The 25,610-nt window shown below is 39.7% G+C and overlaps 1 protein-coding gene across 4 annotated transcripts in view; it reads right to left on the bottom strand.

The window, feature by feature from the left end:
* The window catches only part of LOC110068090 (uncharacterized), a 56,864-nt gene that overhangs the window by 13,953 nt on the left and 17,301 nt on the right, over positions 1–25,610 (bottom strand). For 3 of the 4 annotated variants that reach the window (XM_089293058.1, XM_089293060.1, XM_089293061.1), the window contains 22 exons: positions 24,769–24,873; positions 24,021–24,116; positions 22,993–23,157; positions 22,311–22,415; positions 21,242–21,358; positions 20,604–20,708; positions 19,959–20,147; positions 18,592–18,792; positions 17,044–17,253; positions 16,264–16,368; positions 15,396–15,500; positions 13,512–13,616; positions 12,892–12,996; positions 12,335–12,439; positions 12,155–12,259; positions 10,594–10,698; positions 8,332–8,436; positions 7,287–7,370; positions 5,183–5,266; positions 3,893–3,976; positions 2,962–3,069; positions 473–2,222 (listed from right to left, as the gene is read on the bottom strand). In XM_089293058.1, coding sequence (XP_089149184.1) covers positions 473–2,222; positions 2,962–3,069; positions 3,893–3,976; positions 5,183–5,266; positions 7,287–7,370; positions 8,332–8,436; positions 10,594–10,698; positions 12,155–12,259; positions 12,335–12,439; positions 12,892–12,996; positions 13,512–13,616; positions 15,396–15,500; positions 16,264–16,368; positions 17,044–17,253; positions 18,592–18,792; positions 19,959–20,147; positions 20,604–20,708; positions 21,242–21,358; positions 22,311–22,415; positions 22,993–23,157; positions 24,021–24,116; positions 24,769–24,873 — 4,243 coding nt within the window. The remainder of the gene's footprint in view (positions 1–472; positions 2,223–2,961; positions 3,070–3,892; positions 3,977–5,182; positions 5,267–7,286; positions 7,371–8,331; positions 8,437–10,593; positions 10,699–12,154; positions 12,260–12,334; positions 12,440–12,891; positions 12,997–13,511; positions 13,617–15,395; positions 15,501–16,263; positions 16,369–17,043; positions 17,254–18,591; positions 18,793–19,958; positions 20,148–20,603; positions 20,709–21,241; positions 21,359–22,310; positions 22,416–22,992; positions 23,158–24,020; positions 24,117–24,768; positions 24,874–25,610) is intronic. The other variant, XM_089293059.1, reaches the window with a different exon arrangement.

The following is a 25,610-nucleotide window of genomic DNA, read 5'->3' as shown; positions in this document are numbered from 1 at the left end:
CAATGCCGACTCAAAACCTAAGTCATTAGGAAAGAAACTCCTTCCCATTGCGCGAAATTTCTCGATATTTTCCTATTTATTTTCCTTATTTCACTCATCAACATTTGATTACCCATACTTATTATATGGAGAAGAGTGTTTTACTGGGAACTAAACCACTCGTAGATTCCATACGCCACTTCATCCGGGATCCGAGTGGCGTATTTTCCGTATGTCACCTTTGTGAGTGTCGTATCGTTCAATGAAGTCACGATTCCCGCCTTTTGCTTTTGTTGAATTGGTTTCTCCATATAATAAAAGGAACATTACACGTTGGCTCGAAGATATGAATTTTATGTTCTCGTGGCAAGAACAATATCTCACGAGTGAGCGAAGCGAACGAGTGAGATATTGTTCTTGCCACGAGAACATAAAATTCATATCTTCTCGCCACCGTGTAATATCCTCTATTTATAACAACTTCATAACTCACCTCTAGCCTCCGTGATGGTTTCCAGTTCTTTTTGTAGTTCCTCTATCCTGTTTGTAAACTCATAGACTTCTCGAGCGCCTGATTCCATCTCGCTACTCAAATTGGACATGGCATTTTGCACAGACTCCACTTCTGTTCGCTTTTCGCTCAGCTGAACCTCAAGATTTTTCACCTCCATTGTTTTCGCTTCGAGGGTTGCGTTCAGTGATTGAATACTCGTTTCAAGGGACGAGATTCGCGCAGCGTTTTCGTCCATTGCTTCTATATATTTCTGAAGTTCTTCGTCTTTGTATTCAATCGTTTGATTCTTATCGGAAATTTCATTTTGCAATTTGCTCAATTCCAGTTGCTGAGCTTCCATTCTTGATTCCGCGTCAGCGATACAATGTTCTTTTTCCTCATTCAACGCTCTCAGCTGCTGCACCTCTTCTTCTTTCAAAAGAATATCTTTATCTATAGAGGCAGTTTGCTGTTCAAACGACTCCAGCTTTTTCTTTAATTTTCGCAGCACCTCCTCCTTAGAAGCAATTGTTTCATTAAGAGAATGAACCTTGCTGCAAAGTTCTTTCCTCTCCAGCTGAAGTCTCTCATTCTCTTCTTCCCTTTCTAGGACGGACAGATTCAATTTTTCGTTAAATTCCTGTAAAGTCTTTATTTCGTTGTCCTTTGACGCGGCTTTTTCGTTAAAATCCGCTATATTTTTTGCTTGTAGCTCTACATCCTCCTTCAGCTTGTCGATGGTTTCGTCTCGTTGTTTACAAGTCTTGTCAAGCATCTCCCTCTCCTCGTTGTGACAATTAATCAATTCTTCCAGCGAACGTACTTTCGACCTCAAATCTTCCCCCACTTCTAACTGCTCCCGTAATTTCTCTTCAACATTGCTATTATTCTCTCCTTTTTCTTGCAAACTCGATTGCAGAGTTTCAACTTCGACTTTCAAATTTTGTATTTGCTTCGTGAGTTTGTCGTTCAACTCCTTTGAAGTCGCTAAGTCCATAGAGGTTCCTTCCACTTTAGCATTCAAACTGTTCACAACCTCTTGAAAGTTCTCCAACTCTTTGTCTTTTTGGTTAAGTCTTTCTTTACAATCTTCAATTTCAGCATCCTTGGCTTGAACGCTCTCGTTCCATTTTTCAACGCTCGATTTCAGGGCTTTGAATTCCTCCTCTTGTGCTGTTAATTTATCAGTGGATTTTCTTCCTTCTTGTTCTTTTTCCTCGAGTTTATCGCTCAACATTTTCACCTTTTCTTGCGATTTTAGTAAATTCTGCTTCAGTTGTTTCACAGCTTTAACAGCTTTCTTAAACTCTTCCTCTTTACTTCCCAACTTCTCGGAAACACCGTTAAAACTATCCTTAAGCGTCTCCAGTTCATTTTTCTGCTGTTCAAGACTCGCTGATAACTCAGTTATTCGATTGTCCTTCTCTTCCAAATTCTTGTTCAAACTCTCGATAGTCAAGGCTAGCTCTTCCTTCTCGCTGCTCAATCCCTGTAAGTTCTCGCTCAGTTGGCCCACAGACTGACTCATGGTCTCCTTTTCCACATGAAAGACGTTAAATCTCTCTCTCAATTCCGCAAGTTCTTTATCCTTTGACACAAGAGATTCTTTTAGCGCGTTAAGTTCGGAGTTCAGTTTTTCCGCTTCTTTTTTGCTTTCTTCAAGTTCACACAATGCCTCAGTAAGTTCGCCTCCTTTTTCCTCAAAAGATGTATTCAGTGTACTGACCGTTTCCTTCAAGTTTTGATTATCCTGTCAGGAAACAAACAAAAATTAGAAAAGCAGTGAAAGTGTAGAGATAGCTTTTTTTAACGTCGTAAGGGCAAATATAGTTAGTCAATTTCATTTGGAAAGACACGTCGCCCTTTCTTTGAGAAGCTTCATTTATTTATCAGTTACAGTAAAAGATAGGCTGCTGACTCTTTGACTCTTGGACACAAGATTCCTTACACGATCACCCCTCACATGTACTGTATGATGTCGAACAAGAGACCATGATCGTCTCGTGTGGATACAATATTTTCAGAGTCCTTATCTTCTTTCAATGACGCTTTTGCTTGTAAATCATTGGTTTGAAAGTATCACCATGCACTGTTCTCATATCCTGATAAAATTTTCAGATACAAAATCCCTTTCAAATAAAAGCCCAGCAATTTTTTGAACCAAAAAAATATTAATACTTTACTTCCTTCCAGGAAACAAATTCCTTTAATTTTTCATTGTTAATTTTTCATTTTCGTGTTCCGTGACATACGTCTGTTGCGTGACTCCACAGACGTCCGTTACGTGACTCATCATGCTTCTAAACCTGTAGTCTGTACAGATTCCTTTAGCTTTTCATTATTAATTTTCATTTTCGTGTTCCATGACATACGCATGTTGCGTGACTCATCATGCTTTAACATCTGTAGTCTGTACAGACATTCCTTTAATTTTTCATTGTTTATTTTCATTTTCGTGTTCTGTGACATGCGTCTATTGCGTGTCTCACCTGCTGTAAGCCGGTATTAATTTCTTGGAGTTCAGAAAGCTGTTGATAATGTTGTGATTCAGTGGACAGTTGACCAGATTGGATTTCCGCTAGTCTTCCAGATAAATCCTTAACATCAGAAAGAAAGAAAAATATCTATGTTGTCACCATTTTGCTTCAGAATATTTTGTTATATCATTAAACAAAACGATATTTCATTATCAATACATTAATAAGCAGACATGGGAATTCAATAAACAAATATACATGTACTGTTGTTTTCAACCAGGAGAAATTGACCAGATGGACTACATCACGGCAGCATCCTGAAAACTACCATTAAAATAATTCAGTAATGAGATTTAAAACTTTGAACATGTGTCAATAGAGCGACTTCCTTTTGTTTACGCCATTTACTCAGCCGGAGCAACTTCAATGATTTACATTTGATCGTTGTGTGCAGTTCACAGGTAGCCAAACAATAAACCGGCACCATATGTATGGCAGCCTACCTTGCAGACCTCAAAGGGATACAACTCCCTTCCATTTCACATAATCGTTCTACAGGAGCCGTATAGTGCGTACATGTATTAAGAGTAATTATTCTAAGTCATTCTTTCAAAATATACAGCATTACCTCAACACAGTCGACCAAGGTACAATATAAGAAACTTAAACCGACCAAAAAAATGTTTAAGAATTGGGAAGATTAAGACCGTGGGATTTCAAACAACGAACTAAATAGGCGACACTTTTTAAAGATGGGTCATTAGTTTATATAGTGCGTGTAATAGTCACGAACAATGAAATGGCTTGTTGGAAGCCGAGAAGAACTTCCGCTTTTATATTGAAATGGCTACACCGCTGTTGCTAAGACTTCATTATCAACACTCAAAGACGGTAAGAAAACAAATACTCAAGGAATTAAGCCGTGAGGTATTCTACCACTAACCTTGTGTTCCTTCGACAATACATCAAACTGAACATGTACATCATCCAATTCTTCGTGAAGTTGTTCAATGTAATCATTCAGCTCCTACAATGACACAAACACTTAAGCAGTCAGGGCTTTACTAAAGGGTTGTTTGTAAATATTTTGAGATAGCGGAATACATACAACACTGGAACGGTGAACAAGTTACTCAGTTTAACAACGGCGGGAGGAAGGAAGATTTACGGATTCACTGGATTTCAACGCTACCCCGCCATGCGGTTACTTATCGCACCAATGATCGAACTAGAAGGGCGCAATTGAGATACAGATGTAAAAAGATGTTATTTCCTGATAGAATCGAATAGTTGGGGCAGAAACGGCGGCTACATCTGCATAAACAAGTCAAACATACAAGCAGGCCAGTCACGAGAGCGTCAGATCGTCCCACATGGCACAGTAACATAAAACGACTGACGAAATCATTCTTACCTCAGGCATAAACAGTATTCACTGTTCACTGTTCCTGCACACTTTCACCAAGCTTTTTAAGGATTGTATCTTACAGAGATCTTTGAACTTTTAGTCTTTGACATCTATTGATAAGTACATTCATTCCGTGGGACCTCAAAGAAGTGAAATTATATCCTACTCCGGACTGAATGGTCTAATTGCTTCGAAATATTCCCTTGACACTCGATGATAGCGTGAACAGGAAACTACTGCATACTTCAAAGGCCAAAGGTTAATTGAAAATTCATATTCCCTTACATAAATTTGGGGAGTTTGTTAAAAATAAAATTGCCCGCAAATCGAGTCACTACTCTAACTAAATCTTTGAAAGGTGGTTGGAAAAGCTATAAGAAAAAATACGATAAACAATTTAAATAAAATAAACTTATAGGCAAAAGGCATCAAGGTCTTTGAACATAACTGGGCTATACATAGGAAAATCTAAATAAAGCAATGTATTACTCCGTGAGACAAAAACCGTAAAACTCCAGTTTAAGCTCTGCACCCCGCTTATAGGACCATGTAAACTGAAAAAAACAAAACAAAAAAACAAAAAACAAAAACTATTCCGCTTTTAGGCCGCTTTTATAAGCCCACAAAAACCCTTATGAAGCTGTATAAACCCAAGGCTTATAACCGGAATTTTGCGGTACCACATAACAACCGCTGACAATAGGACCAATAGCGTGACCCATAATGGATTAGCATACCGACGCGACAATGCAAATTTAGGTACAACGTCACGCAATCTAAAAAATGACACTTTCATAACCTGAAATTCATCGGATAATATTTTACCTTTTTCTCTCTCAATTCATCGTTGTATTTAGCTTGTAAATCGTCCTGTGTTCTGAATAACTCTTCGATCTCGGCTTCTTGATGCTGAATAAGGGAAAAAAATCCAAAACAAGCAGTTAACAATGTGGTGCAATAAATGTTTTGCTGACGAAATGAGATACAAGTTGAAGTCGCTATTAGTGTCAATACTAAATCACAAAAAAATCGTAACACATTAATCTAAATTATGACAGATAACGCGGCATAACGCCGCTAGCACACACATAATTGACCGCATATTAAACGAACAGTCTGATATGTACATTTATATTGCTTTCATTTGCAATAACAGAAGTTCTGCAATTTTTTCCTCTCTGAGTTGTAATAAAAGATGGTTTGCTTTATAATTTGTTTCCCAACAACAAAAGTATGCATATCAAGGAAAGAGTTACCCTAAACTAAGCTGAAACGAGTGATAACCTCTTAAAAACAAAACATAATTTAGATGAGTCCACAACACGGACAGAACATACGAGTTAACGAAACTCCGAACCAATCCGAAGTAGAAGTGCGAAAATGGCAGACTAAACAACACACTTTACCGCAATAAACCACCACTCGGTGAAAACTTTAAATACTCCGTGAAGTTCAAAGCTAAGAAGAGATATTTTCGTGAGCGAAGGCTTCGTTGTAAGCAAACAGAACCACGTAGGTCGCTTGAACAAATACTAGTATGCAAATTTCTTAGTGAAACTTTTTGTTTTACTTTTGTTTTACAACTAGACAGGGGTCTATTAACGCATCGCCAGGTGAAAAAAGCTTATTACGCTCAAAAGTTTGCGCAACCGCTAACTAAATATTTAACACGGTATACAGCCGAATATCATTAAAAGTAAACTTTATTTTATTTCCCTGCAATAACCGCATTATAAAATGACGCGCTTGGTAGGGCACTTTGCAATTAGCAGATTATATTTTCACCTTAAGCTTGTAAAGTGCCAATGTTTGCCAGACATGCTAAATTTACAGTTACATTATTTTGGTAAAACGAACGAACGAACGCCAACGACTTGTCTAAACACCCTGAAAAAACATCGCACAAAGGTCCAACATAAATATGACTGCAAGGCAATGATCCAGTTGGGTAGCACCAATACAAAAGTTTCAATTCGAACTCATTAATCTGCGTCTTTTGTTTTTAGAGCTATAGGCATAACATTAGTGTTGCTTATATAAGCTTATATACTGTCTCGTCTTGCCAATTATAAAGAACTTTGAAATGGTGCAGGTCTCCAGTATATGAAATGATGGTTTGGTCTGTCTAACAAACAAGACGGTGGCAAAATATAGAGCACTCGAAAATTTGTCATGCAAATGTGAGCTGTGTTGCTTAGTAACAATCCTGACGAGGACCGGACCACGGGCTCATGTAGCTCTTCAAGATTGGATATTCCCTTGGTTGAGATGAAATGAAGTCAAGCCAGCGACACTTTGCAGTACTGAGTAACATTCACCGATGCGGAGAATAGGTTACCGGGTGACCAAACCTGTATTTCCAAAACAGTTCTCAAAAACAACGCCGGTCGTGTTTCCAATAAAATATCAAAACACGCGAAGAAGACATTCAGAGACCTGCGTCAGATTTAAATCTTTGTAAACGAGTTTCTTCACTTTTTTAGTTTAATTCTACGAGTCGGTTCACATCTCAGTAGCGTTTAGCTGCGGAAATTGCGAACTGCCATCTCAGGGGAAATAGATAAATCAATAAATATTTATTACATCATTTGAATCATTTTGAAAGCGAAAAGCAACAAAAGTTGGAACTATTCTTTCCCACAGAACTGCACTGTGCGCCCTCAAGCGATAATGAAAGTTTGCTTACGTAGACCGTAATTTAATTCAAATAAGAAAAATAACATTTCGCGCTAAAAATCAACCAACAAAACTTCTGGAAGATGCTTCATTAAACCTAGTATAGCGGCCGCCATTTAACAGATTAAAGAAAACGAGGAAGCTATAAACCTTGAATTACCAACGATGAATAGCGCTGGAAGGTAGAGTATCCAAACAATGTCGTGGTTACCTGTAATAATAGTCCAATGAATTAATTTCAAGGAATACTTACAGCTTTTTCCTCATTCGCTTCCTTTAGATCCTTTGATAGTTGTTTAGCACTATTTTCCAATTCTTGAATTATTCGCCGAGATTCCTGCAAAAACGAAACAGCACAAGTTCTATACAGTTTACCGCAAGACAAATTCATAAACAACCGTCTGAAAAACAGATTATTCCTAATAATAAAAATAACACTTGAAACACACAGTCCACCGTTAACTTTCGATCGGCAGTACTGGATAAAAGCTGAGTCAATCCTTTTGCGTCGAGTAATTTAGTTAGAGGTGGTAACTTTGAATGTACAGTGGAGGATAACGAAATACAAACGCGACTTACAATTAAAAAGAGCCTTATAACAATCGAATTCTTCTGAAAACGTTTCACGCCGTTCCGTCACCAAGCAACTAGCCTCCCTAGCAGTCGTTTCCTGCCCAAACGCGCGACAGTGGCCTCTACCCTCTTCCTATTTTTGTGGGTGGGGGGGGGGGGGGGGGCTTTCGCGCCCTAAGCCTTTGTGTGCCTCTCAAGCTTTTCGTTCACCTCTCGTGCGCTTGGGAAGGAAACGACTGCTAAACAGGATTAGCAGTACAATATGAAAGTACTCGACAGTTTTCATTTGAATGGTCACACACTATAGGGTATCATTTAAAGGCTTAAATGTGAGAACCCCCGTGTACAGCAAAGTAAGCAGTACCACACGAAAGTCCTGCTCGAAAGCGTTTATTTGAATGGTCACACATTAGGGTTTTATCCAAAGACTTAAATGTTAGAACCACCTTGTACAGCATTAAAAAACATTACCACATGAAAGTTCTGCTCAAAAGCTTTCATTTGAATGGTCACACACACTTGGTTTATGCGCAGATAAGAAAGAGCTAAATATATTGCGGTGAGGTTTGGCTCGGGGAATGAGAGGTGAAAATAAAAGGCTTGGTTGAAACGAAAAGCTGAAATAAGCTGAGTGGGCTTATGATGGCCGGAGAACAAAAAGGTGGTGATCGCGCGTGTAAATGCGTGACTTTCTCACACGTACGAAACACTGACACGTCACAAACCTCCAGCTTGTTGTTGAGTGTCGTTTGCTGTTCCTCAGTAAGAGACAGCGACTGCTGCAGTTTTTCTTTATCAGTCTGGGCAAAAATCAACTGCTGACGCAAATCCTGGGTGGAAGAGAAGGAAAAAAACTCAATTGAATTGAATCCCTCGTACCTTAACCCTGATATATTATACGATTTTGCACTTTCGTAATGAGCACCATAGAACTAAGCTCAAAGTACAATTGCCTAGTAAACCAATCAGAACTCAAAACAAAGCCAAGGAACTGTCGTCAAGCGCGGGAAATGATGTTCACGGTGTTTTGTGCGGGAAAACGTGTTCACGACGTCTTGCGCGGGAAAACAAGTTCACGGCGTTTTGCGCGGGAAAACATGTTCACGGTGTTTTGCGGGGGAAAACATGTTCACCGTGTTTTGCGCGGGAAAACATGTTCACGGTGTTTTGCGCGGGAAAATATGTTCATTGAGTTTTGCGCGGGAAGACACGCTCGGCAAAAGCGTAGAAAATACGTCACTGGTGTCAAGATCAGAAAAGCACAGTACAGGTGTTAAGTTCGGGGTAAACAAATTTAAGGTGTCAAACGTTGCTAACAAATCTAACTTACGTTGAACGCAGGAAAACCAACGTGAAACAAGTCACGTGCTTTGAGCAGCTTGCTAATTTCTCCGCACAATTACTATGGATGGTGGCTGAAAAACCGCTTTTGCGTTCAAATCAAACATGACATATACATTTCTAATTGTCTACATCAATAAACACAAACCCTTCGTTAAACAAACAAATACATTACTACCCGCAACACGGCAGCAACAATGGCAACACTACAACTCATACCGGAACGGAAGCCAAAGCCCCTTGTGTTTAACAGCCCAGGGCAGATTTCTACACCCTCATTACAAAGACCAAGAAGAAACCCATTAGTAAAAGAAAGAGCATGAATAGCACAAGAATGAAGAAACAAAACTTTCACAGTTTTAAACAGAGAAAGAAACTTGACTGGCAAATCTAGCAGAGAAAAAGGAAAAGCCCTTTTTCTAAGTTTAACTTTTACAGCAAGCAGGCAAACAGGTAGCAAATGAAAGTGTCAGCTTTTAAAATGAAACGAAATTTCCTACTTTGTGTGCGTATTTCGACTAATCTTTCCGATTAACGATAATCAGTGAGATAGGCAGGATCTGTGTGTCTCGTTAAATACTTCTTTCTCACTTTTGACACGATGGCTTTGCAATAGGCCATTTCCGAGTTGCCTCTTGTCTCTTGCCTTTCAAAACGAGTCCTCGTGCAAAACTTTTCTTATAAAAATGAGTTTGATTTGCATGAAAATGAACTTAAACGCATTTTCATAACAACAGTTTCGAACGAAGACTCGCTTTGAAACAGAGGAAAAGGGTAACTCAGAAAGTGACCGACCCTTAAACCAAGTACCCTGGAAAATCATGCACTTAAATAGACCAATTTCGATATATTAAAATTCAGCCTAAAACAATAGACCTCAGCACGAGGTTCTGGGGAATAAACCCCACAAAGTCTGTATTTATTCCCCGGAGCCTCGTGCTGAGGTCTATTGTTTTAGGCTGAATTTTAATATATCGAAATTGGTCTATTGCACGAGCGCTTGTGTCCTCATTACTTGGCTGAGAAGTTTCACACGTGCGGCGGGATTCAAAAATTAATCCAAAACGTTACGAGAGAATTGACTACGATATAGCCACATTTAAATCAATATGCATTCAGCAAAATTGTTTCACAAAAGCTTACAATATCCGGGCGAAGAATAGTACGTTTCACACAATAAAAGAAACTTGCAGCAAATTTGTGACACACTTTGTGTAAAGGCGGAACAGAAATAGACGAAACAAAGTTGTGGTTGTTAGTAGCGAAGCAAAACAATTTAGATATTAAAATAAAGCCAGAAGTTAGTGGTTAAATGGTTATGGCTTTTAGATGGAACGTTTTGATGTAGCAACCATTTGTGATAGGCCATTTCCGTGTTGCATTTTGCCTCTGTCTCGCGAAGAAATGTGTTCTGTCTACCGGTTATTTTCATGCAAAGTAAACTTATTTTCATTTGAAAGGTTTTGCACAAGGACTCGTTTAAAAACAGCGGCACAATAACTCGGAAATAACCTATTGTGAATGAAAGAAAGTACATTCTTCAAGATTCAAAATGGCCGCCACGCATCAAAACATTCCCAGATGAAGCGATGGAAAAGCCGGTAATTGAGCTGTAGCACGCATGCGTCGGTTAAAAAGATCAGTACCGTAGTCGTGCTTTGCTCCTGGATAAAGCTGTCTTGAAGAGTGATCAGCTCGGACAGAAGGGTGCTCTTTTCTTGAGAGATAGACAATAGCTGTGCATTCAGCCCCTGAAAAACGGCATGCAGTGTCACTGAAAGCCTGACTGTCAATCAAATTCAGGAAAGTAAATTTCAGCGCAAGTGCAGCAAGAGTACGAATGTTCGAGGCCATTCTCGACCCTAGTGCCCTCTCTTTCTCGAAGCACGAAAACCAGGGCACTGGGAAAATTCATTTATGCAGAGCCAAAATCTGGCTGGAAACAAGGCCTGCTCAACTTCCAGAACAAAAAAAAATTGCCAGAAAAGTTTCTTGGAGGAAGTCTTTAAGGTCTCCCCTTACATCTGTTTCACAACTTGCCATGTCTCCTGCTACAAGCCTGTAACATAGCAACACTTCGAGTGTGTGGCGAGCCAAAAGGTGTTCATTTGAAGGGGGGGTTGCTAATAGCAATCCAGCGTCCTTTTCTCCTTCCAGCAGAGTAAGAGAAGGCCTTAAGGGTCAAGAATGCGCCTGCGTAGGAGACTCGAGGGAGCACGCATGCGTTGTCTTACAGCAAAGAGTTATGAGGGTTAATGCAGGCAAGAACAAGTTGTAATGTAGTGTGTCACGTGGTACTGCGGGTTAGGCTACAGACCACAGGGCTTTGGCGTGGGAGATTTTTCTAACCTTCAACAATGGACTGGCAATTTTCAATTCAGTATATAGGCAATTTGTTAGTGTTAGACTTCTGAAAAGCATTGCACGACAAAATTAGGAATATTGCTACTCCCAAAGCAGGCTCCGCCTTCCTCCACCCTCCCCCCCCCCCCCCCCACCCCCCGACCCCATTACTCCATTCTGTTGTTGAGTTAGCCTAATATATATTTGGCACATGCAGGAAAGAACCAAGTGTCTCAGCCAAGAACACAACACAAACACTAACGACAAACGACCCCATAAACTTTTTAGCTTTACTTCTCATCGCTTTAAAATAAAGGCTATTTATTTATCTAACACCCGCCCAGGGCTCAAATCATCTCGTTCCAGTACACTGACCATAACTCTACAATACACACTTTGCATTAATGGCGCTTAGATTTGAATACAATACTTACACATCCTTAGCCTCGTACTTATTTTTCAATTCCAGACAAAGGATTTTTCACTGTCCATTGTCAGGGGTTAATTTAACTGTGGTTTAACTGTGGTTAAACTGTGTCCCGACAAAAATACAGAATGACTCTCTGGTGCAAAAGAACAATGTAAACTGTATGGTTACTATGGCGTAATAAAAACACACTCGCGAAATTGGTATGACTGTGACACAAAGAAAGTACGGTACAACTGTGGCGGGACTGTGGCACGAAAAGACTTCAAGAAAAGCTGTGGTGTGGCTGTGGTGCAACACAGCTACAATACGACAGTGGTAAGACTGTGGCCCAAATGCAATACAGCTCCCAGTATGTTTACTGCGATTACTTCCCTTAGTCAATACGGAGACCTTCGTTAAGCCCTAACATGACCTGATGAGACACTCGACCTTACCTCTTGAGTTTCCTCGGCACTTTCTAACTCTGTCCGTAGCTTTTTAGCGTGGCTTTCAAGAGAGATGTTTTCCTCTGACAAGGCTGTCAATTGACTCTTCAAATCCTTAACAAGGAAAAGAACAACGATAAATGGGATCATTCACAACAGTTAAAATATAACATGAAATGGCATTTTCACCTTGTGATTTTCTTCAGCTTTGTTTAGCTTCTCTTCCGATGCCTTGATCCTCTCTTCTAACGTCAACTTTTCCTTTGACGATGTCGCAAGGTTTTCTGTTAAATCCTTAAGCACAAAACCCAGATAACAACAATTTTTGTTTCAGTACTTCAGACATTAAAAAAGCGAAAGCACGCTACAGTAGAATTTTTCACACAGACACTTCTCCTTGTACGCTCAATTCACCCCTCACTCGAATTCCGCGCAAAAAAAAAAAACAATTCATACTGATGACGTAACGGTACAAACTCTGAATGGTTGATAATGGACTTCGAATTTTCGCGCGAAAGTAACCAACAATCAGAGACACTTAGCGCAACCTCGTTTCCAGGGTACTCAGGACCCCGGGAACGAGGTTGCCCCTCACCGAAGGCTGTAAAGTCACGTTATCAATAAGGAATCGCTCGGGTCAAATCTTTAGTCTCACAAGTAGGAAAGCACTCTGCGTCCGAAGAGACCCGGCTACGAAGCTAAAGCAACAAATTATTAGGAATTCACAAAATTGACTTCATTCTCACCTTATTTTTCTGTTCATATGCCTTCGCTATCTCCTCAGAAGTCTGCACATTGTTTTCTACAGTGGTCGCCTGTTCTTGTAATGTTGTTAGCTTCACGTTAAGATCCTGAATGAGGAAAACAACACAGTTACTTTCTAACGTCCCATCGACCTACCTGCTTGGGATGCCCGTGATGTCACATGTGAGCCATCATTTCTTGAAGGAGCTGGGTCACTTATTTTTTATGTTACGTTTTTGTCATGTCCAATCGTACAAAAGGGAATAATCAAGTAATGCAATACAATCAATTTACGATTAAGCTCACCCAGTGAGCCTTTTGTCACGAGAGAACCGTTACCAAGAGGAACACAAAATATAGGATAGCGTGACCTGGCGTGATGTGGCGTGACCTAACGTGACCGAATCATTTGACTACTGTGACCGGCAGTGATATAGTCGTCAAAATCGCCAACAGCCGGCTAATTTGCACCACGCTTTTCTTAGTCTAACTGAAACTGAGCAAAACGTTTCATCACGACACTACAAGTTAAAATTCCTGCTCAGTAACAAGACTAAGAAAAAACCAATGACGACAGTCAGTACACAATCGATTAGTCTCTAAACGAAAGCAGTTCACTGACCTGTTTTTCTTGCAACGCTGTGTGGAGTTCCTGTTCCATCTCAGCAGTCTTGCTTTGTGCTACTCTCAACGCTTCCTCTTTCTCCAATAAGCACTGTTCTAGCTCCTGTGGATTCGAAATCACAACAAGCCATGACATACACACGTACGGACACAAAACAAGGTCTCCTGGTTAGCTCTGGTGTAAAAATACCAGTCAGGGCTCAAAGTTAAGAGTGCGATCCCTGCTGAACTTAGAGTTACTACGTGAACAAATGCCCCAAAAGTTTCGAAATCTCCAAAAGGTCGTCGTTCCAAATCTTCATTCTCGATCGTTCTTTAGTCTTTTCCCTAACAATATGTAACAAATATACTCACTAATGTAAACACTGTATATAGTACACAACAAAGACGTTGAAGTTGAAGTTGACTTAGTAAAATATTATTTTGTAAGGGTTTCTTTGATTTGAAGGCAATTTTGTGTATCACATAACTGAAGTGGCTTATTTTAGTGACTAAGCACCTCTATCCGGCACGACTGAGAAAGAAGGTGTTCCCTTGGTTCTTACAACAGCAAGCGGTCAGACCTCGTGATAGCTCGTATAGCTACGTCAATATGGCCTGCTTCACAAGTCTCCAACAAATTAATAATCTGATGAAAATGGGCTACCCATCGAGAGTGCACTAAAACCTATAACAGCGGCCAGCCTCAGTGACAGTGGTGTAGTCATCGTGGAATGTTTGTTAAAAGAGCTGTTGTACGAACGCGAACACATCTTCAAAGTAAAAAAGCCAAGTGCTGTCGATGAATTTTCGCATTCGGCAAAGAAAATTCTCGAATGGCACTTAGACATGTTTTCTGTTGCATCCTGTCTCTATAGAAACAAATCAGCTTAAGAATATTAAGATGTCTTTGAGCCGGCATTTTACATGAAATCATGCGAGTGAAAAATATATTTCAACTAAGGTCCTTGCGATCTTGACAGTGTTTCAAGGTTTAACATTCATAGCGTTTAGGAACTGTCGGTTATCTTGAATGAAATCCTTTGGTTATTACTTCTTGAAGCCAAAATACTGCACAAAGACATAAGAGGAGTTTACTATTCATTTTCTTCTTAGTCTGGAGTTTCTTTGGAAGTCATTCGTGAACTTTGTTGCACGCGTTCCGGCCGGGGATGGAGGGGGAGGGGGAGGGGGAGGGGAGGGGGAGGGGAGGGGGAGGGGGACGGTGTTAGAGCCATTTTGCCTAATCCCCGCAAAACAACTCAAAGATCTTCCGATTCTTATCATTCAGTCATCAAATTGTGCAAGCAACCGCAACCACTCCGAAAATAGCCCTTTTCACGGTTAGTAATCCAACGTGCATGCGAGGCAATTTCGGGCTGAAACTACCAAATAGCCCGAAATTGCCTCACATACATATTAGATTATATTGTAATGCAAATGAGAAAAGGTACCTGTCAAAAGCGCTATTACCACGTCAATATAACGCATTGCCAACATGACGCAGTGAGAATACGGCACATTGCTGAACCATCCCCGGCGACAAATATCGCTGGGAGCTAAGGAAGATTAATTACAAACATTTCTGGGGAAACATGATGCTCCTGACCGCCCTCCTCTCTCCCCTTCTCCAACTTACTTGAAACTCACTTGGAAAAAAAAATTTTCCTTTTTTAGTTGGAAAAACGCGGCATTTTCCAACATTGATTAGCGAGGGTGGGGGATACTTCATCCAGTTTAAGTTTCTCAACTACTTTCGTCTGGGATTGTTAGTCTTTTTTTGTTTGTTTGTTTTTTGTTTTTGTTTTGTTGTTGTTGTTTTTTGAAATCACTGATTTTCTTCGTGTTGCTTTCCAACTGAGCGAACACGTGGAACTGACAAAATAACACAGCAAAATTCTACCTTGTTAACGCTTTCTCCGTTTCTCGTCATTTCTTCCAAAGACTGAATCTTATTTTGCAGATGCTCCTGATTCTGTTGGCTTTCCTGCAGGGCTCGACTTTGTTCCTAATGGACAGGAAATTTGGCTAATTTAACAACAGCTTTCTCAAAGACAGGCCATCTATCTCAATGCGAAAGTTTATATTTTCATATCAATTTTGGTCGTTACAGGTTATATATAGGTATGTTTTTAAAATTCTGAGAAATTAACTTCTCAAACTCATTAATAATTCATCAAGTTTAAACACAGGAAATCATGACCGTGACGGTGTTTGGATATCTGATCTTAATAGGACATGTTCGATATATCAATATTCTAACATGGCTCCGAGGCTTTCAGAACAAACATCTATATTTGGTGGTGTTTTCTATGTATCCAAGTCTCTTTTTGGGAATGGTGAGACAAAAGAAACTTAAAAATTTTGCAATTTTGACCTGAAACCTTCGGATTCATGTCAGAATATTGATATATCGAATATGGCCTATTGGCACAGATTTTACGATTTTATTTCTCCATTTTCTCCTTAGTTTTAGTTTCGATTGAGAAGACATATTAAACACTCAAGACAGTGTTTGACCACATTTCCAAACACCCGAAAGTTCGTCAAAGATACTCCCCTGCGCATCGTATGTTCAACTCTCTTAACGGTGTTTGGAAATGTGGTCAAACAAGGTCTTTCGTGTTTGATATATTACTTAAGCATGAAGGTGAATGGGGTCATTGGAAACATTGCCTTACTCCACTGATCTTGTTCAAACAACAGCATCGCTCCTCGCGTAGAATATCAGTTATAGCCGCCGAGATCATATCTCTCATCAATTTACTTACTTGATATCTGCTCTCTGAATCATGCAGCATTTTTTCCAAGCTCTCCACCATCCCCTGTAGCTTGCTATCCTCTGAAGAAGAGCTCTTAATCTGATCAAAAAGTTCCTGGAATGAAGACATCACAATTGCAACTGAATCTTCACAAAACGTGACTACCGTTATTATTTCCCTATATTACTGTAAAAACCTAGTGGTTTAATGACCAAAAAATATAAGAACCTGTTTAGCCAAGCTAGACCAAGCAAGTTCTTATATGTGGGTTAGAGTTAAATTATGACAAAAATTTTAACCAAGGAGAACGTCTTTGAGACTGCAAATTTGTTTTATATAATAATACCGTTGCAATACATAACACAGTTGTGAATAAATAATGAAACCCAAGTTTATTTATTTTCCTGATAATCACCAGCTATATCTCCTTCATAGGAAATTAAGAACCTAAAAAAAGTGTTTAAAGTGAACAGAGATAAAATTGCGTTGACTAATCGTCGATGGATGTGTAAAAAAAGGCAAAAGATTGACGATTACCGTTAACTTTTAGGAGAGAAGTTTAGGCAGCGGGGGAAAAAATCGGGCCCGTGGGCCGTATCGTAAAAAGCTGGACCGATCACGTGCGGATGATTAGCCAATCAAATTCGAGGATTTTGGATTCCGGCCCGCTCAGATGCTTGAGGAAAAAATAAAAGAACATATTTTGCCAGACTTCAAAAAATGGAGGTTCTTACACGCGGGTTTTGTACTGTACTACGTCACGCTGGCGAAGTTTTAACTGTTACAAACCTGCTTTTCTTTTTCTGCAGTTTGTAATGTCTCCCGTAACAATGTCATCTGATTTTCAATTCCAGCTTTTTCCTCCGTAAGCGATGTTAATTTCCCTTGCAACACGTTGCGTTCATTTTCAGCTGATAAAATCCTCTCCTCCAAGGTTGACAGATTGCTGAGTAAATCGTTCCTTTCCTGCGCGGCTCTGTCCAACCTGCTGCTTAACTCCTGCATGAAAAGCGACAATAAAAATTAAGGCGAAGCAAAGAAAGCCTCTTTTGGTCTTAACTCTAGTGCTATCATACCCAACCAGTTTTTGGAGCAGAAAAATAAGAATAAAAGGAGATTTGTAAATGATTACAGAACTTTGTAAAATAGACCATATTCGTATTCTCGGTTTTGGACTAGAACTAGCTTGCAATGGAGGTTCATGCGGGAGAATATCATTAAAGAGGGATAAATGTCATTTGCATTTGAAAAGATTCAGCGCATTAGCCGCAGTTAAAAGCTAGTTCCAGTCCATACCAAGAATACGAATATGGTCTATTCTCATTCTCGAACTAGAATCAAACAAGAACGAACTTTGACGAGTGTGTACAAGATTTCAAACTCCGCTGTGGTCTTACCGCAAACTCTCATATAGCCTGCGTAACAAGTCACAGTGTTCTGGCTGTTTGCCCTTCCACCCCCTTCTCCGTCGATTTTGTGCTCTCGCCCCAATTCCGCGCGACCAGCAGACAAGAAACTCTTCCCCCGTACGGGACGTTTGTTACGCAGACTTGCTCTCATACGCACTGTCTGGTATTCTCATCAAATCAAACCCGCCGAGATTTTCACAGAGTAGACGGGAGTTTCTGCTGGTTTGACTGGCACCCGAGAGTACCATGAGATTTTATGGCAATGACAATGACATCCTCGCAACGATGCCGTTTCCTCGCGGCACCATTCAGGATCAAATATCACACACTCTCGGCTCGTTAGACCAGACTGATGAAAGTCAATGTGTGATTTCCAAGAAAATTCCTTGTCCAACAATCATTCCTCGATTGCCAATCTCTCTAGTTATCCTTTCATTGATGGCTACCACATGGCTTATCAAAATTCCCATACATTTCCCTGATAAAAATACAATTTCCCTGACCAAATATGTACAAAATGTCGGATTTAGTAGCGGCTTCTAGCGTAAACTTACAGCCCTCCGCGTTTTCACTCGTACAGAAAGACGATAAGTTTTCAATGAATCTTTTCCTTCATAACGTAAAAATAACGATGAGATCATAGTGACCCCAAATGTTTCTTCCAGCCGTCAATGGTATTAAATCAGTCGCGTTAAATTATTTCGATTTTCCCTGACTTTTCTTCAAAATGTCAATTTTCCCTGAATGTAAATAAAATTCCCTGACTTTTCCCTGACCTCGAAGAATTTTTTTCCCTGACCATTTTCTGACCTGTGGCAACCCTGTGATTTGGTCTTCAGTTCACTTTTAGTTTCTAAAAAGAGAAAGACCACATCTACTTCATCCTCAGAGTCAATGAACCGACACTCAAATTCCTAACACGACAAACCTGCTTTTCTGTTTCTAAACTCTTCGTCACCGACGCCAGTTTCTTTTCAACTTCATCTTTTCCCTCTGTAAGCGCATTCATTTTATCTTCCAATATTTTTCTATCTTGATCAGCTGATGAAATGCTCTCATCCAAACTCGAGACTTTGCTGAGCAAATTACTCTTTTCTTGAGTGACGTCATCCAATCTGTGGCTTAATTCCTGCACGAAAAAAAAACAGACAAACACGGTTGTCTTCTATGATTGCAAGCATCCTGCACTGTCGTCGCTTGATTTGCTCACGCGGGTTTGGAATACAATATGGCTAACTCCGTGAGCGGGCAAGATGAACCCAATCCTACGCTGTGATTGGCTATCCCAACGGGCAAGATGGCGCTATCTTGTCCGCTCGGGATTACGCGTCGTGTCTCGCAAGAAAAATTTTCCAGAAGCCGAAGCAGAAGCCATATTAATAAATCCTTTATTGACCAAGCTTGTTCGGTCAAGATGGCTGGATATTGGCCTCGTTCTTATTTTGAGTGTTAATGGACATCAAATCCGTACTTGGTCCATAAACACGCAAAAAAAAGAACGACGCCACTATCCAGCCATCTTGACCGAACAACCTTGGTGGTCAATAACCCATTTTTATATTATCCCAGAATGCAACAGCGGTAGGTAGCCCTTGTGTTGTTAATCCGCATGTTGATAGTACCACATACATATTCCCTTGTTGACGGGACCCCTCCCTACTGTAGACAGTCACCCTTTTGCTGATCTCTTGATAAGCAGTCAGTCCTTAGATTTTTCCCTTTAATATAGATCACCTACATATAGTCCCCTGGGATATAGTTCCCCTTAGCATAGTCCCTGTGTTGATAACCCCCAATAGATATTCCCCTGTCCATGGTACCCAGGTACAAAATCCCTCTTAATATAACACCCACCTGTATCCTCCGCTCCCTGAAGACAGTCTGCCCACCTTGTGGACAGTTAAGCTATAATTTATTGTACTGTCAATTTCTTTGTAGAAAGCACCATTTTGTTTTCTTTTTTCAGTGGTACAGTGCATACACATTTTGTCAGCACATAGTTAATAGAGGATAATGGTTAGGAAGGCCGTTAAACATCAAAGAAGCAAACAAACAGACTAAGATTTATGTTGGAAGGTCCTTGACCCTGCACGTATTTTGTTTTATACTCATTGCCTATGCATGAATCACATAATCGCAGTGCTTCTATTGGTTAGTTGTATGAGCACACATAACCACTCTTTGTATTTTGCCAGGTTTTGTGCAGGCCAGGGTCAACCCACAAAATAGCGAACAAAAACATACAACAAAGAACTTTTCCAAGTTTCCTAACTACTTCAGTAATTCCATACTAACCTCTTTTTCCTTCTGTTCCACTTGAAGATTCTCTTTCAGCTCTGACAACTGATCCATCACAGATTGAAAATCCTTGTAAAGAGCAGCTTTTTCTACTGCCACTGCATTCAGTTGGTTTTCGAACGATTTCACTTCGCTCCTAAGCTCATCTCTGTCTTGTGACATGGTCTTTAACTCTGCTTGCAGATTCTTCAAGAAAAATACAATCCCTGCAGTTATAGCTTTAATAATTGATTTACAAACAAGCGTGATTTCTGAAGTCAAGGGGACATGACATAAGGTGTTTATTACAAGGAAAAAAAATCAGTCATGAGACATGATCCAGTGAATTAAACAAAAATGTTTTTAAAAGTCAACACTCAATAACAAGGCACACCCATTCCTAGCTTTGATGCTAATTAGTGGATGCAATTTAATTGCAATTTCTGTAGTGCTGTTATTTCTCCTGGAAAGGGAGGGAAGTTTATTGCAGGCTGGCCACCTCCAGGTTTTTCTCTGGTTGACTTAGTAATTCATGTAAAAAATCATAATCAAGAAACGACCAAACACAGGCAAGACTACTTTCCAATGGAAGATGATCGAGAAACTGCAAATTACTTTTAATTACTAGATGAGGCTTTACAATGTATTTCGGTAATCCCATACCTGGTTTTGCTCTGATATTTGACTGTGTTCTTCTTTAGCAGATTCCAAAGCCTTTTGTAACTTCTCCCTTTCAGCGACTAGTTTCTCGGTCTTCTTAAGATTTTCCTGCAATTAAAGAAAGGCAACCAAGTCTTCACTTGAGAGAGCAATCACAAAAAGAGTTAAGTAGACGGCACTGAACCCCTAAGCCCCTCAAGCCAGTTAACGAGCATTTTTTTTTTTTTTCATCTGTGAATAAACTTCCAAAGTACACAACGTGGTTCAAACTTTTAAGTCCACGGATGAACCCCACTGTGTGACAGTGAAAAAGAAAGCTACTGAGCAGTACTTTCATTTGGTTCTGTTTGTTGTGTTGTACAACGTGGCTTTGACATTTCGTCTCTGAACGAAACTAAAGTATGTGACCACCTGAATAAAAGCTTACAAGCAGTACGTAGGTCATAGAAAAGCTGGAAAATTGCCCTTATCACAGTTATCAGCCTCATTAGTGAAGCATCCACAAATTATAGAACTTCCTTTCTCCATTTGAAAAGTAATCCCTGCACATTCTAGCAAGTTCAGTTGTTTATGGGAAAGTTCATGTTTGCCTTTGCTGGGCTGCAGGACATCAAATGTACACATAACTCAAAGTCTAGTACCTTATTGCCTTTACCACACGTCGTGAAATGTTCTTCCCACTGTTTCTTCAGTGCATCATATGCACTCTGTACTTTATTTCTTTCACTCTGTGCGAACTGAAGTTGTTTCTGGCCATCCTTCAACATAATTATGAGACATGAGCACGGTTTTCAATTTAGTGCTGTAAGACCAAAACCAAAGTAATCACTCCAGCCAATCACAAAGGAATCAATCAGCCAATCACAATCCAGTGAACCAATCAAAACCTCGAAGTAATTGAATGTAGCTGACGTAAAGCGCGGGAAAACGAGTGCGAGCGAGCCACGATTGGTTTTGGTTTTACTTCTGATTGGATGAAAAAGTGGTGCGAGTTTTTTTAAGCCAATCATGTAGCGTAGTTGATGCAAAACCAATTACTTTTCAAATCTCAAATGGAAACTACTCTATTACTATACCACAGTATTACACTTGGAATCAAAATTTACATCCACAGTGTTGGAAATCTATCATGGCATTCATACACAAATCGGGGACGGGGGGGTAGGAACATATATTTCAGGTCGTATCAGGCAGTGCTAATTACTTGTCTCCTCTGCAGCTGGCGTTTAAGGTCGTCAGGTAACGTTACATGAGCAAACAATGGCCTCCAGTTTTCAAGGCCAGCACGCTAACGGACGGACGATTGCCCAACCCCAACCCGGGGTGAGGGGGATTTGGGCAATTTCCTGGGCATGAAAGTTTTTTTTCACCTTAATTATAAGGTTGTACATGATTGTTTTGGTGGGCAACAGCTTGAGCAAGAACTTTTTAAAAGTCCAACACAGGACCTGAATATCAGAAAGCAATTGCTCAATTGTTTTTTCTTCAAGGTTCCCCCCTGCACGATTTTTTTTTCAGCCGTTTTTGCTGTGCAGGATTGTTTTTTTGGAAATTGTCCAACCTCTCCTCAAAAACATAATGGTTTGTCCCTAAACACCTAATGTACGCTACCTCCTTAAAAATATTAATGAACATACAAGTAAGTGTCTGGAAGTGGATGCAATTTTTTTTTAAAAAAAATTCTAAGGAGACTTTTAAAGCTGGACATACTTTACTGTTTTCCAGTTCTGTTTTGAGATCCTGTTCTTTCTTCTGTAGCTCTGATTTTAGTTTTTTCTCTCGTTCAATAACTGTCTCAACTTGCTTCTTGAGCTCCTGAAAAACAGAACTCAACAACATCACTCATGTACTTTTCCTCATGTACAATTCCTTGCATCCTGCATTAACTAAGCCTGGTTTTCAGCACAAGTATAATGGTAGTGTAGACGCCCACAACACAAGCATAACCACGTACGCATGCGCAGAATTGATAATTGCCTTATATTCGATTTCATACCTCCCCGATACTTCAAAACAATATGGCAGACTTATGCTTATGCAGCGTGTTCTCACTTGACATAAGCACAAGCACAAGAAGAACAAAAACGTTAGTTCTGCTTACAAGTGCCTATGTCTGTGTTGTGGGCATTCTTACTGCAGCTATGCTTATGCTTGTGCTTGTGCTTACGTGTATGTTGCAATGAAAACCAAGCTTGAAATCTGAGCAAACCTAACATTGCTGACCTTTGATCACCAGTCACGACACATAAACTGTACATTCAAGCATTATTTAATTGGGCCACTCAACTGTCAAGTTCTAAACAGTGAATTCACCTTTTTCTCCAGAATTAAAGGGTTGTAAAATTACACCAGTTGGTCCAATTCAATGAAATGGTTACCATGTATAGTGTACCTGGTTTTCAAGGAAATTAACTTTGACTTCTTCCTTTAAGTCTTGAATAAGATTGTCTCTCTTTGCGTTCTCCGCAACAGCTGTATCAAACTTCTCCCTCAGTTCAGTGAGTGACTTCACAAGTTTCTTCCTTTCTGCTGTCAATTCTTGTATCTGTTTGGTGAGCTACAAAGGAAAAGAAATATCATCTATTCGTGTTAATAAAATTCATGTAAGCTTGCTTTTCATCTGTTCCCTTATTTAGTACAAAACTGTGTCAAAACATTGTCAAATCAGTAGTGGATGACACAGGGAACGTATAAAAATGAATCTACAGGTACATGCATTTGATTTAATTCAATTTTAATTTTTTTAAAACTTCCTGTCATTTCAGAAATTAAACGTTAACGACGCACTTTTGGACCAACTGAAACTTGCATTATAGTCTATACATCTGGCCCACGCTAATTAATTCAGACTCGGTTATTTCGAATTTCCCATTATTTCGAAGTCAAAACAATTTTCCTTTGATAGTCCCTCCAGTCATTTACTCTCGGCTACGTTGAACTCCCGTTTTTTTCGACCTATTTCTTCATTTCTCCTGAGAGTTCGAAATAGCGGGGTTGAACTGTATTTTAGGGGTTTTGGATCTTGCTGTCACATCAATACATAGAAAATATTACATGACCACGCGGAGATACGAAATTTCTCTTCGAAGATTTCCGAAGATTTCCGACCACTTTCCGAAGATTACCTAAGGATCTCGAAATAAAGTTGTGCAAAGGCCACACGAACGTTTCCGAACATTTTCCAAAAATTTCCGAAGATACATGTAACCGAAGATTGCCGAAGACTTCCAGGGAAGATTCGAAAATATTTCGATAATACACAAACAGATTTAAGTACAAAAATGATATCAAATTTATGATATCACACATGTGTGGATAAAAACGATCTCGTCACGTGGGAAAGCGTTTTTATTGATTTCGTACCACTCAGTATACAACTAAATTGTATATAATAAAAAACTTCATTTCCTTATCACATACCTTTGTTTGCTCTTCGTCATTCTCATTTGATGATTCTGAATTCTTCTTTGTACTCTCCATAGCTGAAGTCAAATCCTCAAGTTGACCTTTCAGCCCCTTGACAAAACAAACAACAAATGTTACAATTCAAAGTATAATTATATAATTTTATAATCTCTCTCTAATTTCTGCAAGTGTTGCTGGTCAAGAATCAGAGGTATTGCATAGAAGTAGTTGCTTAAGTTAAGAACAAACAGTTTTATGGGATCACAGTGAAAAGAACTGAACTTCACTTAGTATGATTTAGGGATTAATGTGCCCACAGACCAATGATTTTACTGGAAAAGCTTCATGATAGCCTAAGAATCTCTACTTAAACATATTCAGATGGCTTTATGTCTGCATACGACCTAAGTGGCCCATCAGGCCAGTGCTTATCTTTGGTTTCTGTAGCATGAAGCAAGTAAGAGTATTTCTACTTCTCCCTGGATGGGATGCAAGTTCATCCTAGGGTTGCCCCCAGCATTAAATTCGCCAGTACCAATTTATACACCTGGGTGAAGAGAGGCACTGTGAGAGTAAAGTGTCTTGTGCAAGAACACAACACAATGACCCCGGCCAGGGCTCAAACCAGGAAAACTCAATCCAGAGACAAGCACACTAACAATGAGGCCACTGCACCTCCACAAGATAACCTTAATCTTCCTGTATTTATGGAGGTAGTTTTGGTACATTTTAAAAATTCAGGTTTTCTATTTCTTTAAATTACCTCATTTTCCTTCACTATCTTGTTATGCTCCTCTTGTAGAGACTTGAGAGAGAGACTAAGCTCATCCTTTTCGAAGACAACACATTCCAATTGTTTCTTTGTTGCCTGATATTGTGAAGCAAATCATAGATAAACAAAAATGTAACAACAGTAACAGACATACCGATTACTGAAAAAGAAAATGTCGAAAGCATTGAAAGCTATTGGAGAAAATTAGCCACTGAATCACAACAAAGAAAACAAGGAAATAAGCCACTGCCGGGATGTACCTAAGGGATGACTTAGGATGGCTTATTTCATTGACTGAAAGATACCTTATCACTAACTGACTTTACCTTTATTGCAAAAGGTAAAAGTAAGTCTGCATACGAGCCAAGTGGCTCATCAAGCCAGTGCTTATCTCTGTTTTCTGTAGCAAGAAGCGACTGGGAACATTTCTACTCCCACCTGGATGGGATGCTAAATGTAGCCCATCAAACGGTTACCCCCAGCATTACAATTATACACCTGGGTGGAGAGAAGCACTGTGAGAGTACAGTGTCTTGCCTAAGAACAAAACAAAATGTTCCTGGCCAGGGCTGGGACCCAGACCACTCAAACCGGAGGCGAGCACACTAACCATGCGGTCACTGTGCTTCCACACTTTCATTTAAGAAATAAAGACTGATAACAGGTAATGTTTTGGATGCAAACAGGTCACAAAAAACCAGCTGGGCTTTTTAATGAGCCTGCTTACATGTAGTTTTCTCTTGGCTATGTCCCTGCCGCTTGCACTCATAACTATGACACCATGTAGTATTTAATAAATTAACATGTTAGAAGAGGTAAGGTGTTTTCCCAAG

Source organism: Orbicella faveolata, unplaced genomic scaffold (assembly GCF_042242905.1).
Source record: "Orbicella faveolata isolate gen_17 unplaced genomic scaffold, um_ofav_v1 contig_25, whole genome shotgun sequence".
Lineage (NCBI taxonomy): Eukaryota > Metazoa > Cnidaria > Anthozoa > Scleractinia > Merulinidae > Orbicella > Orbicella faveolata.
This window is presented reverse-complemented; position numbering and strand designations above follow the sequence as displayed.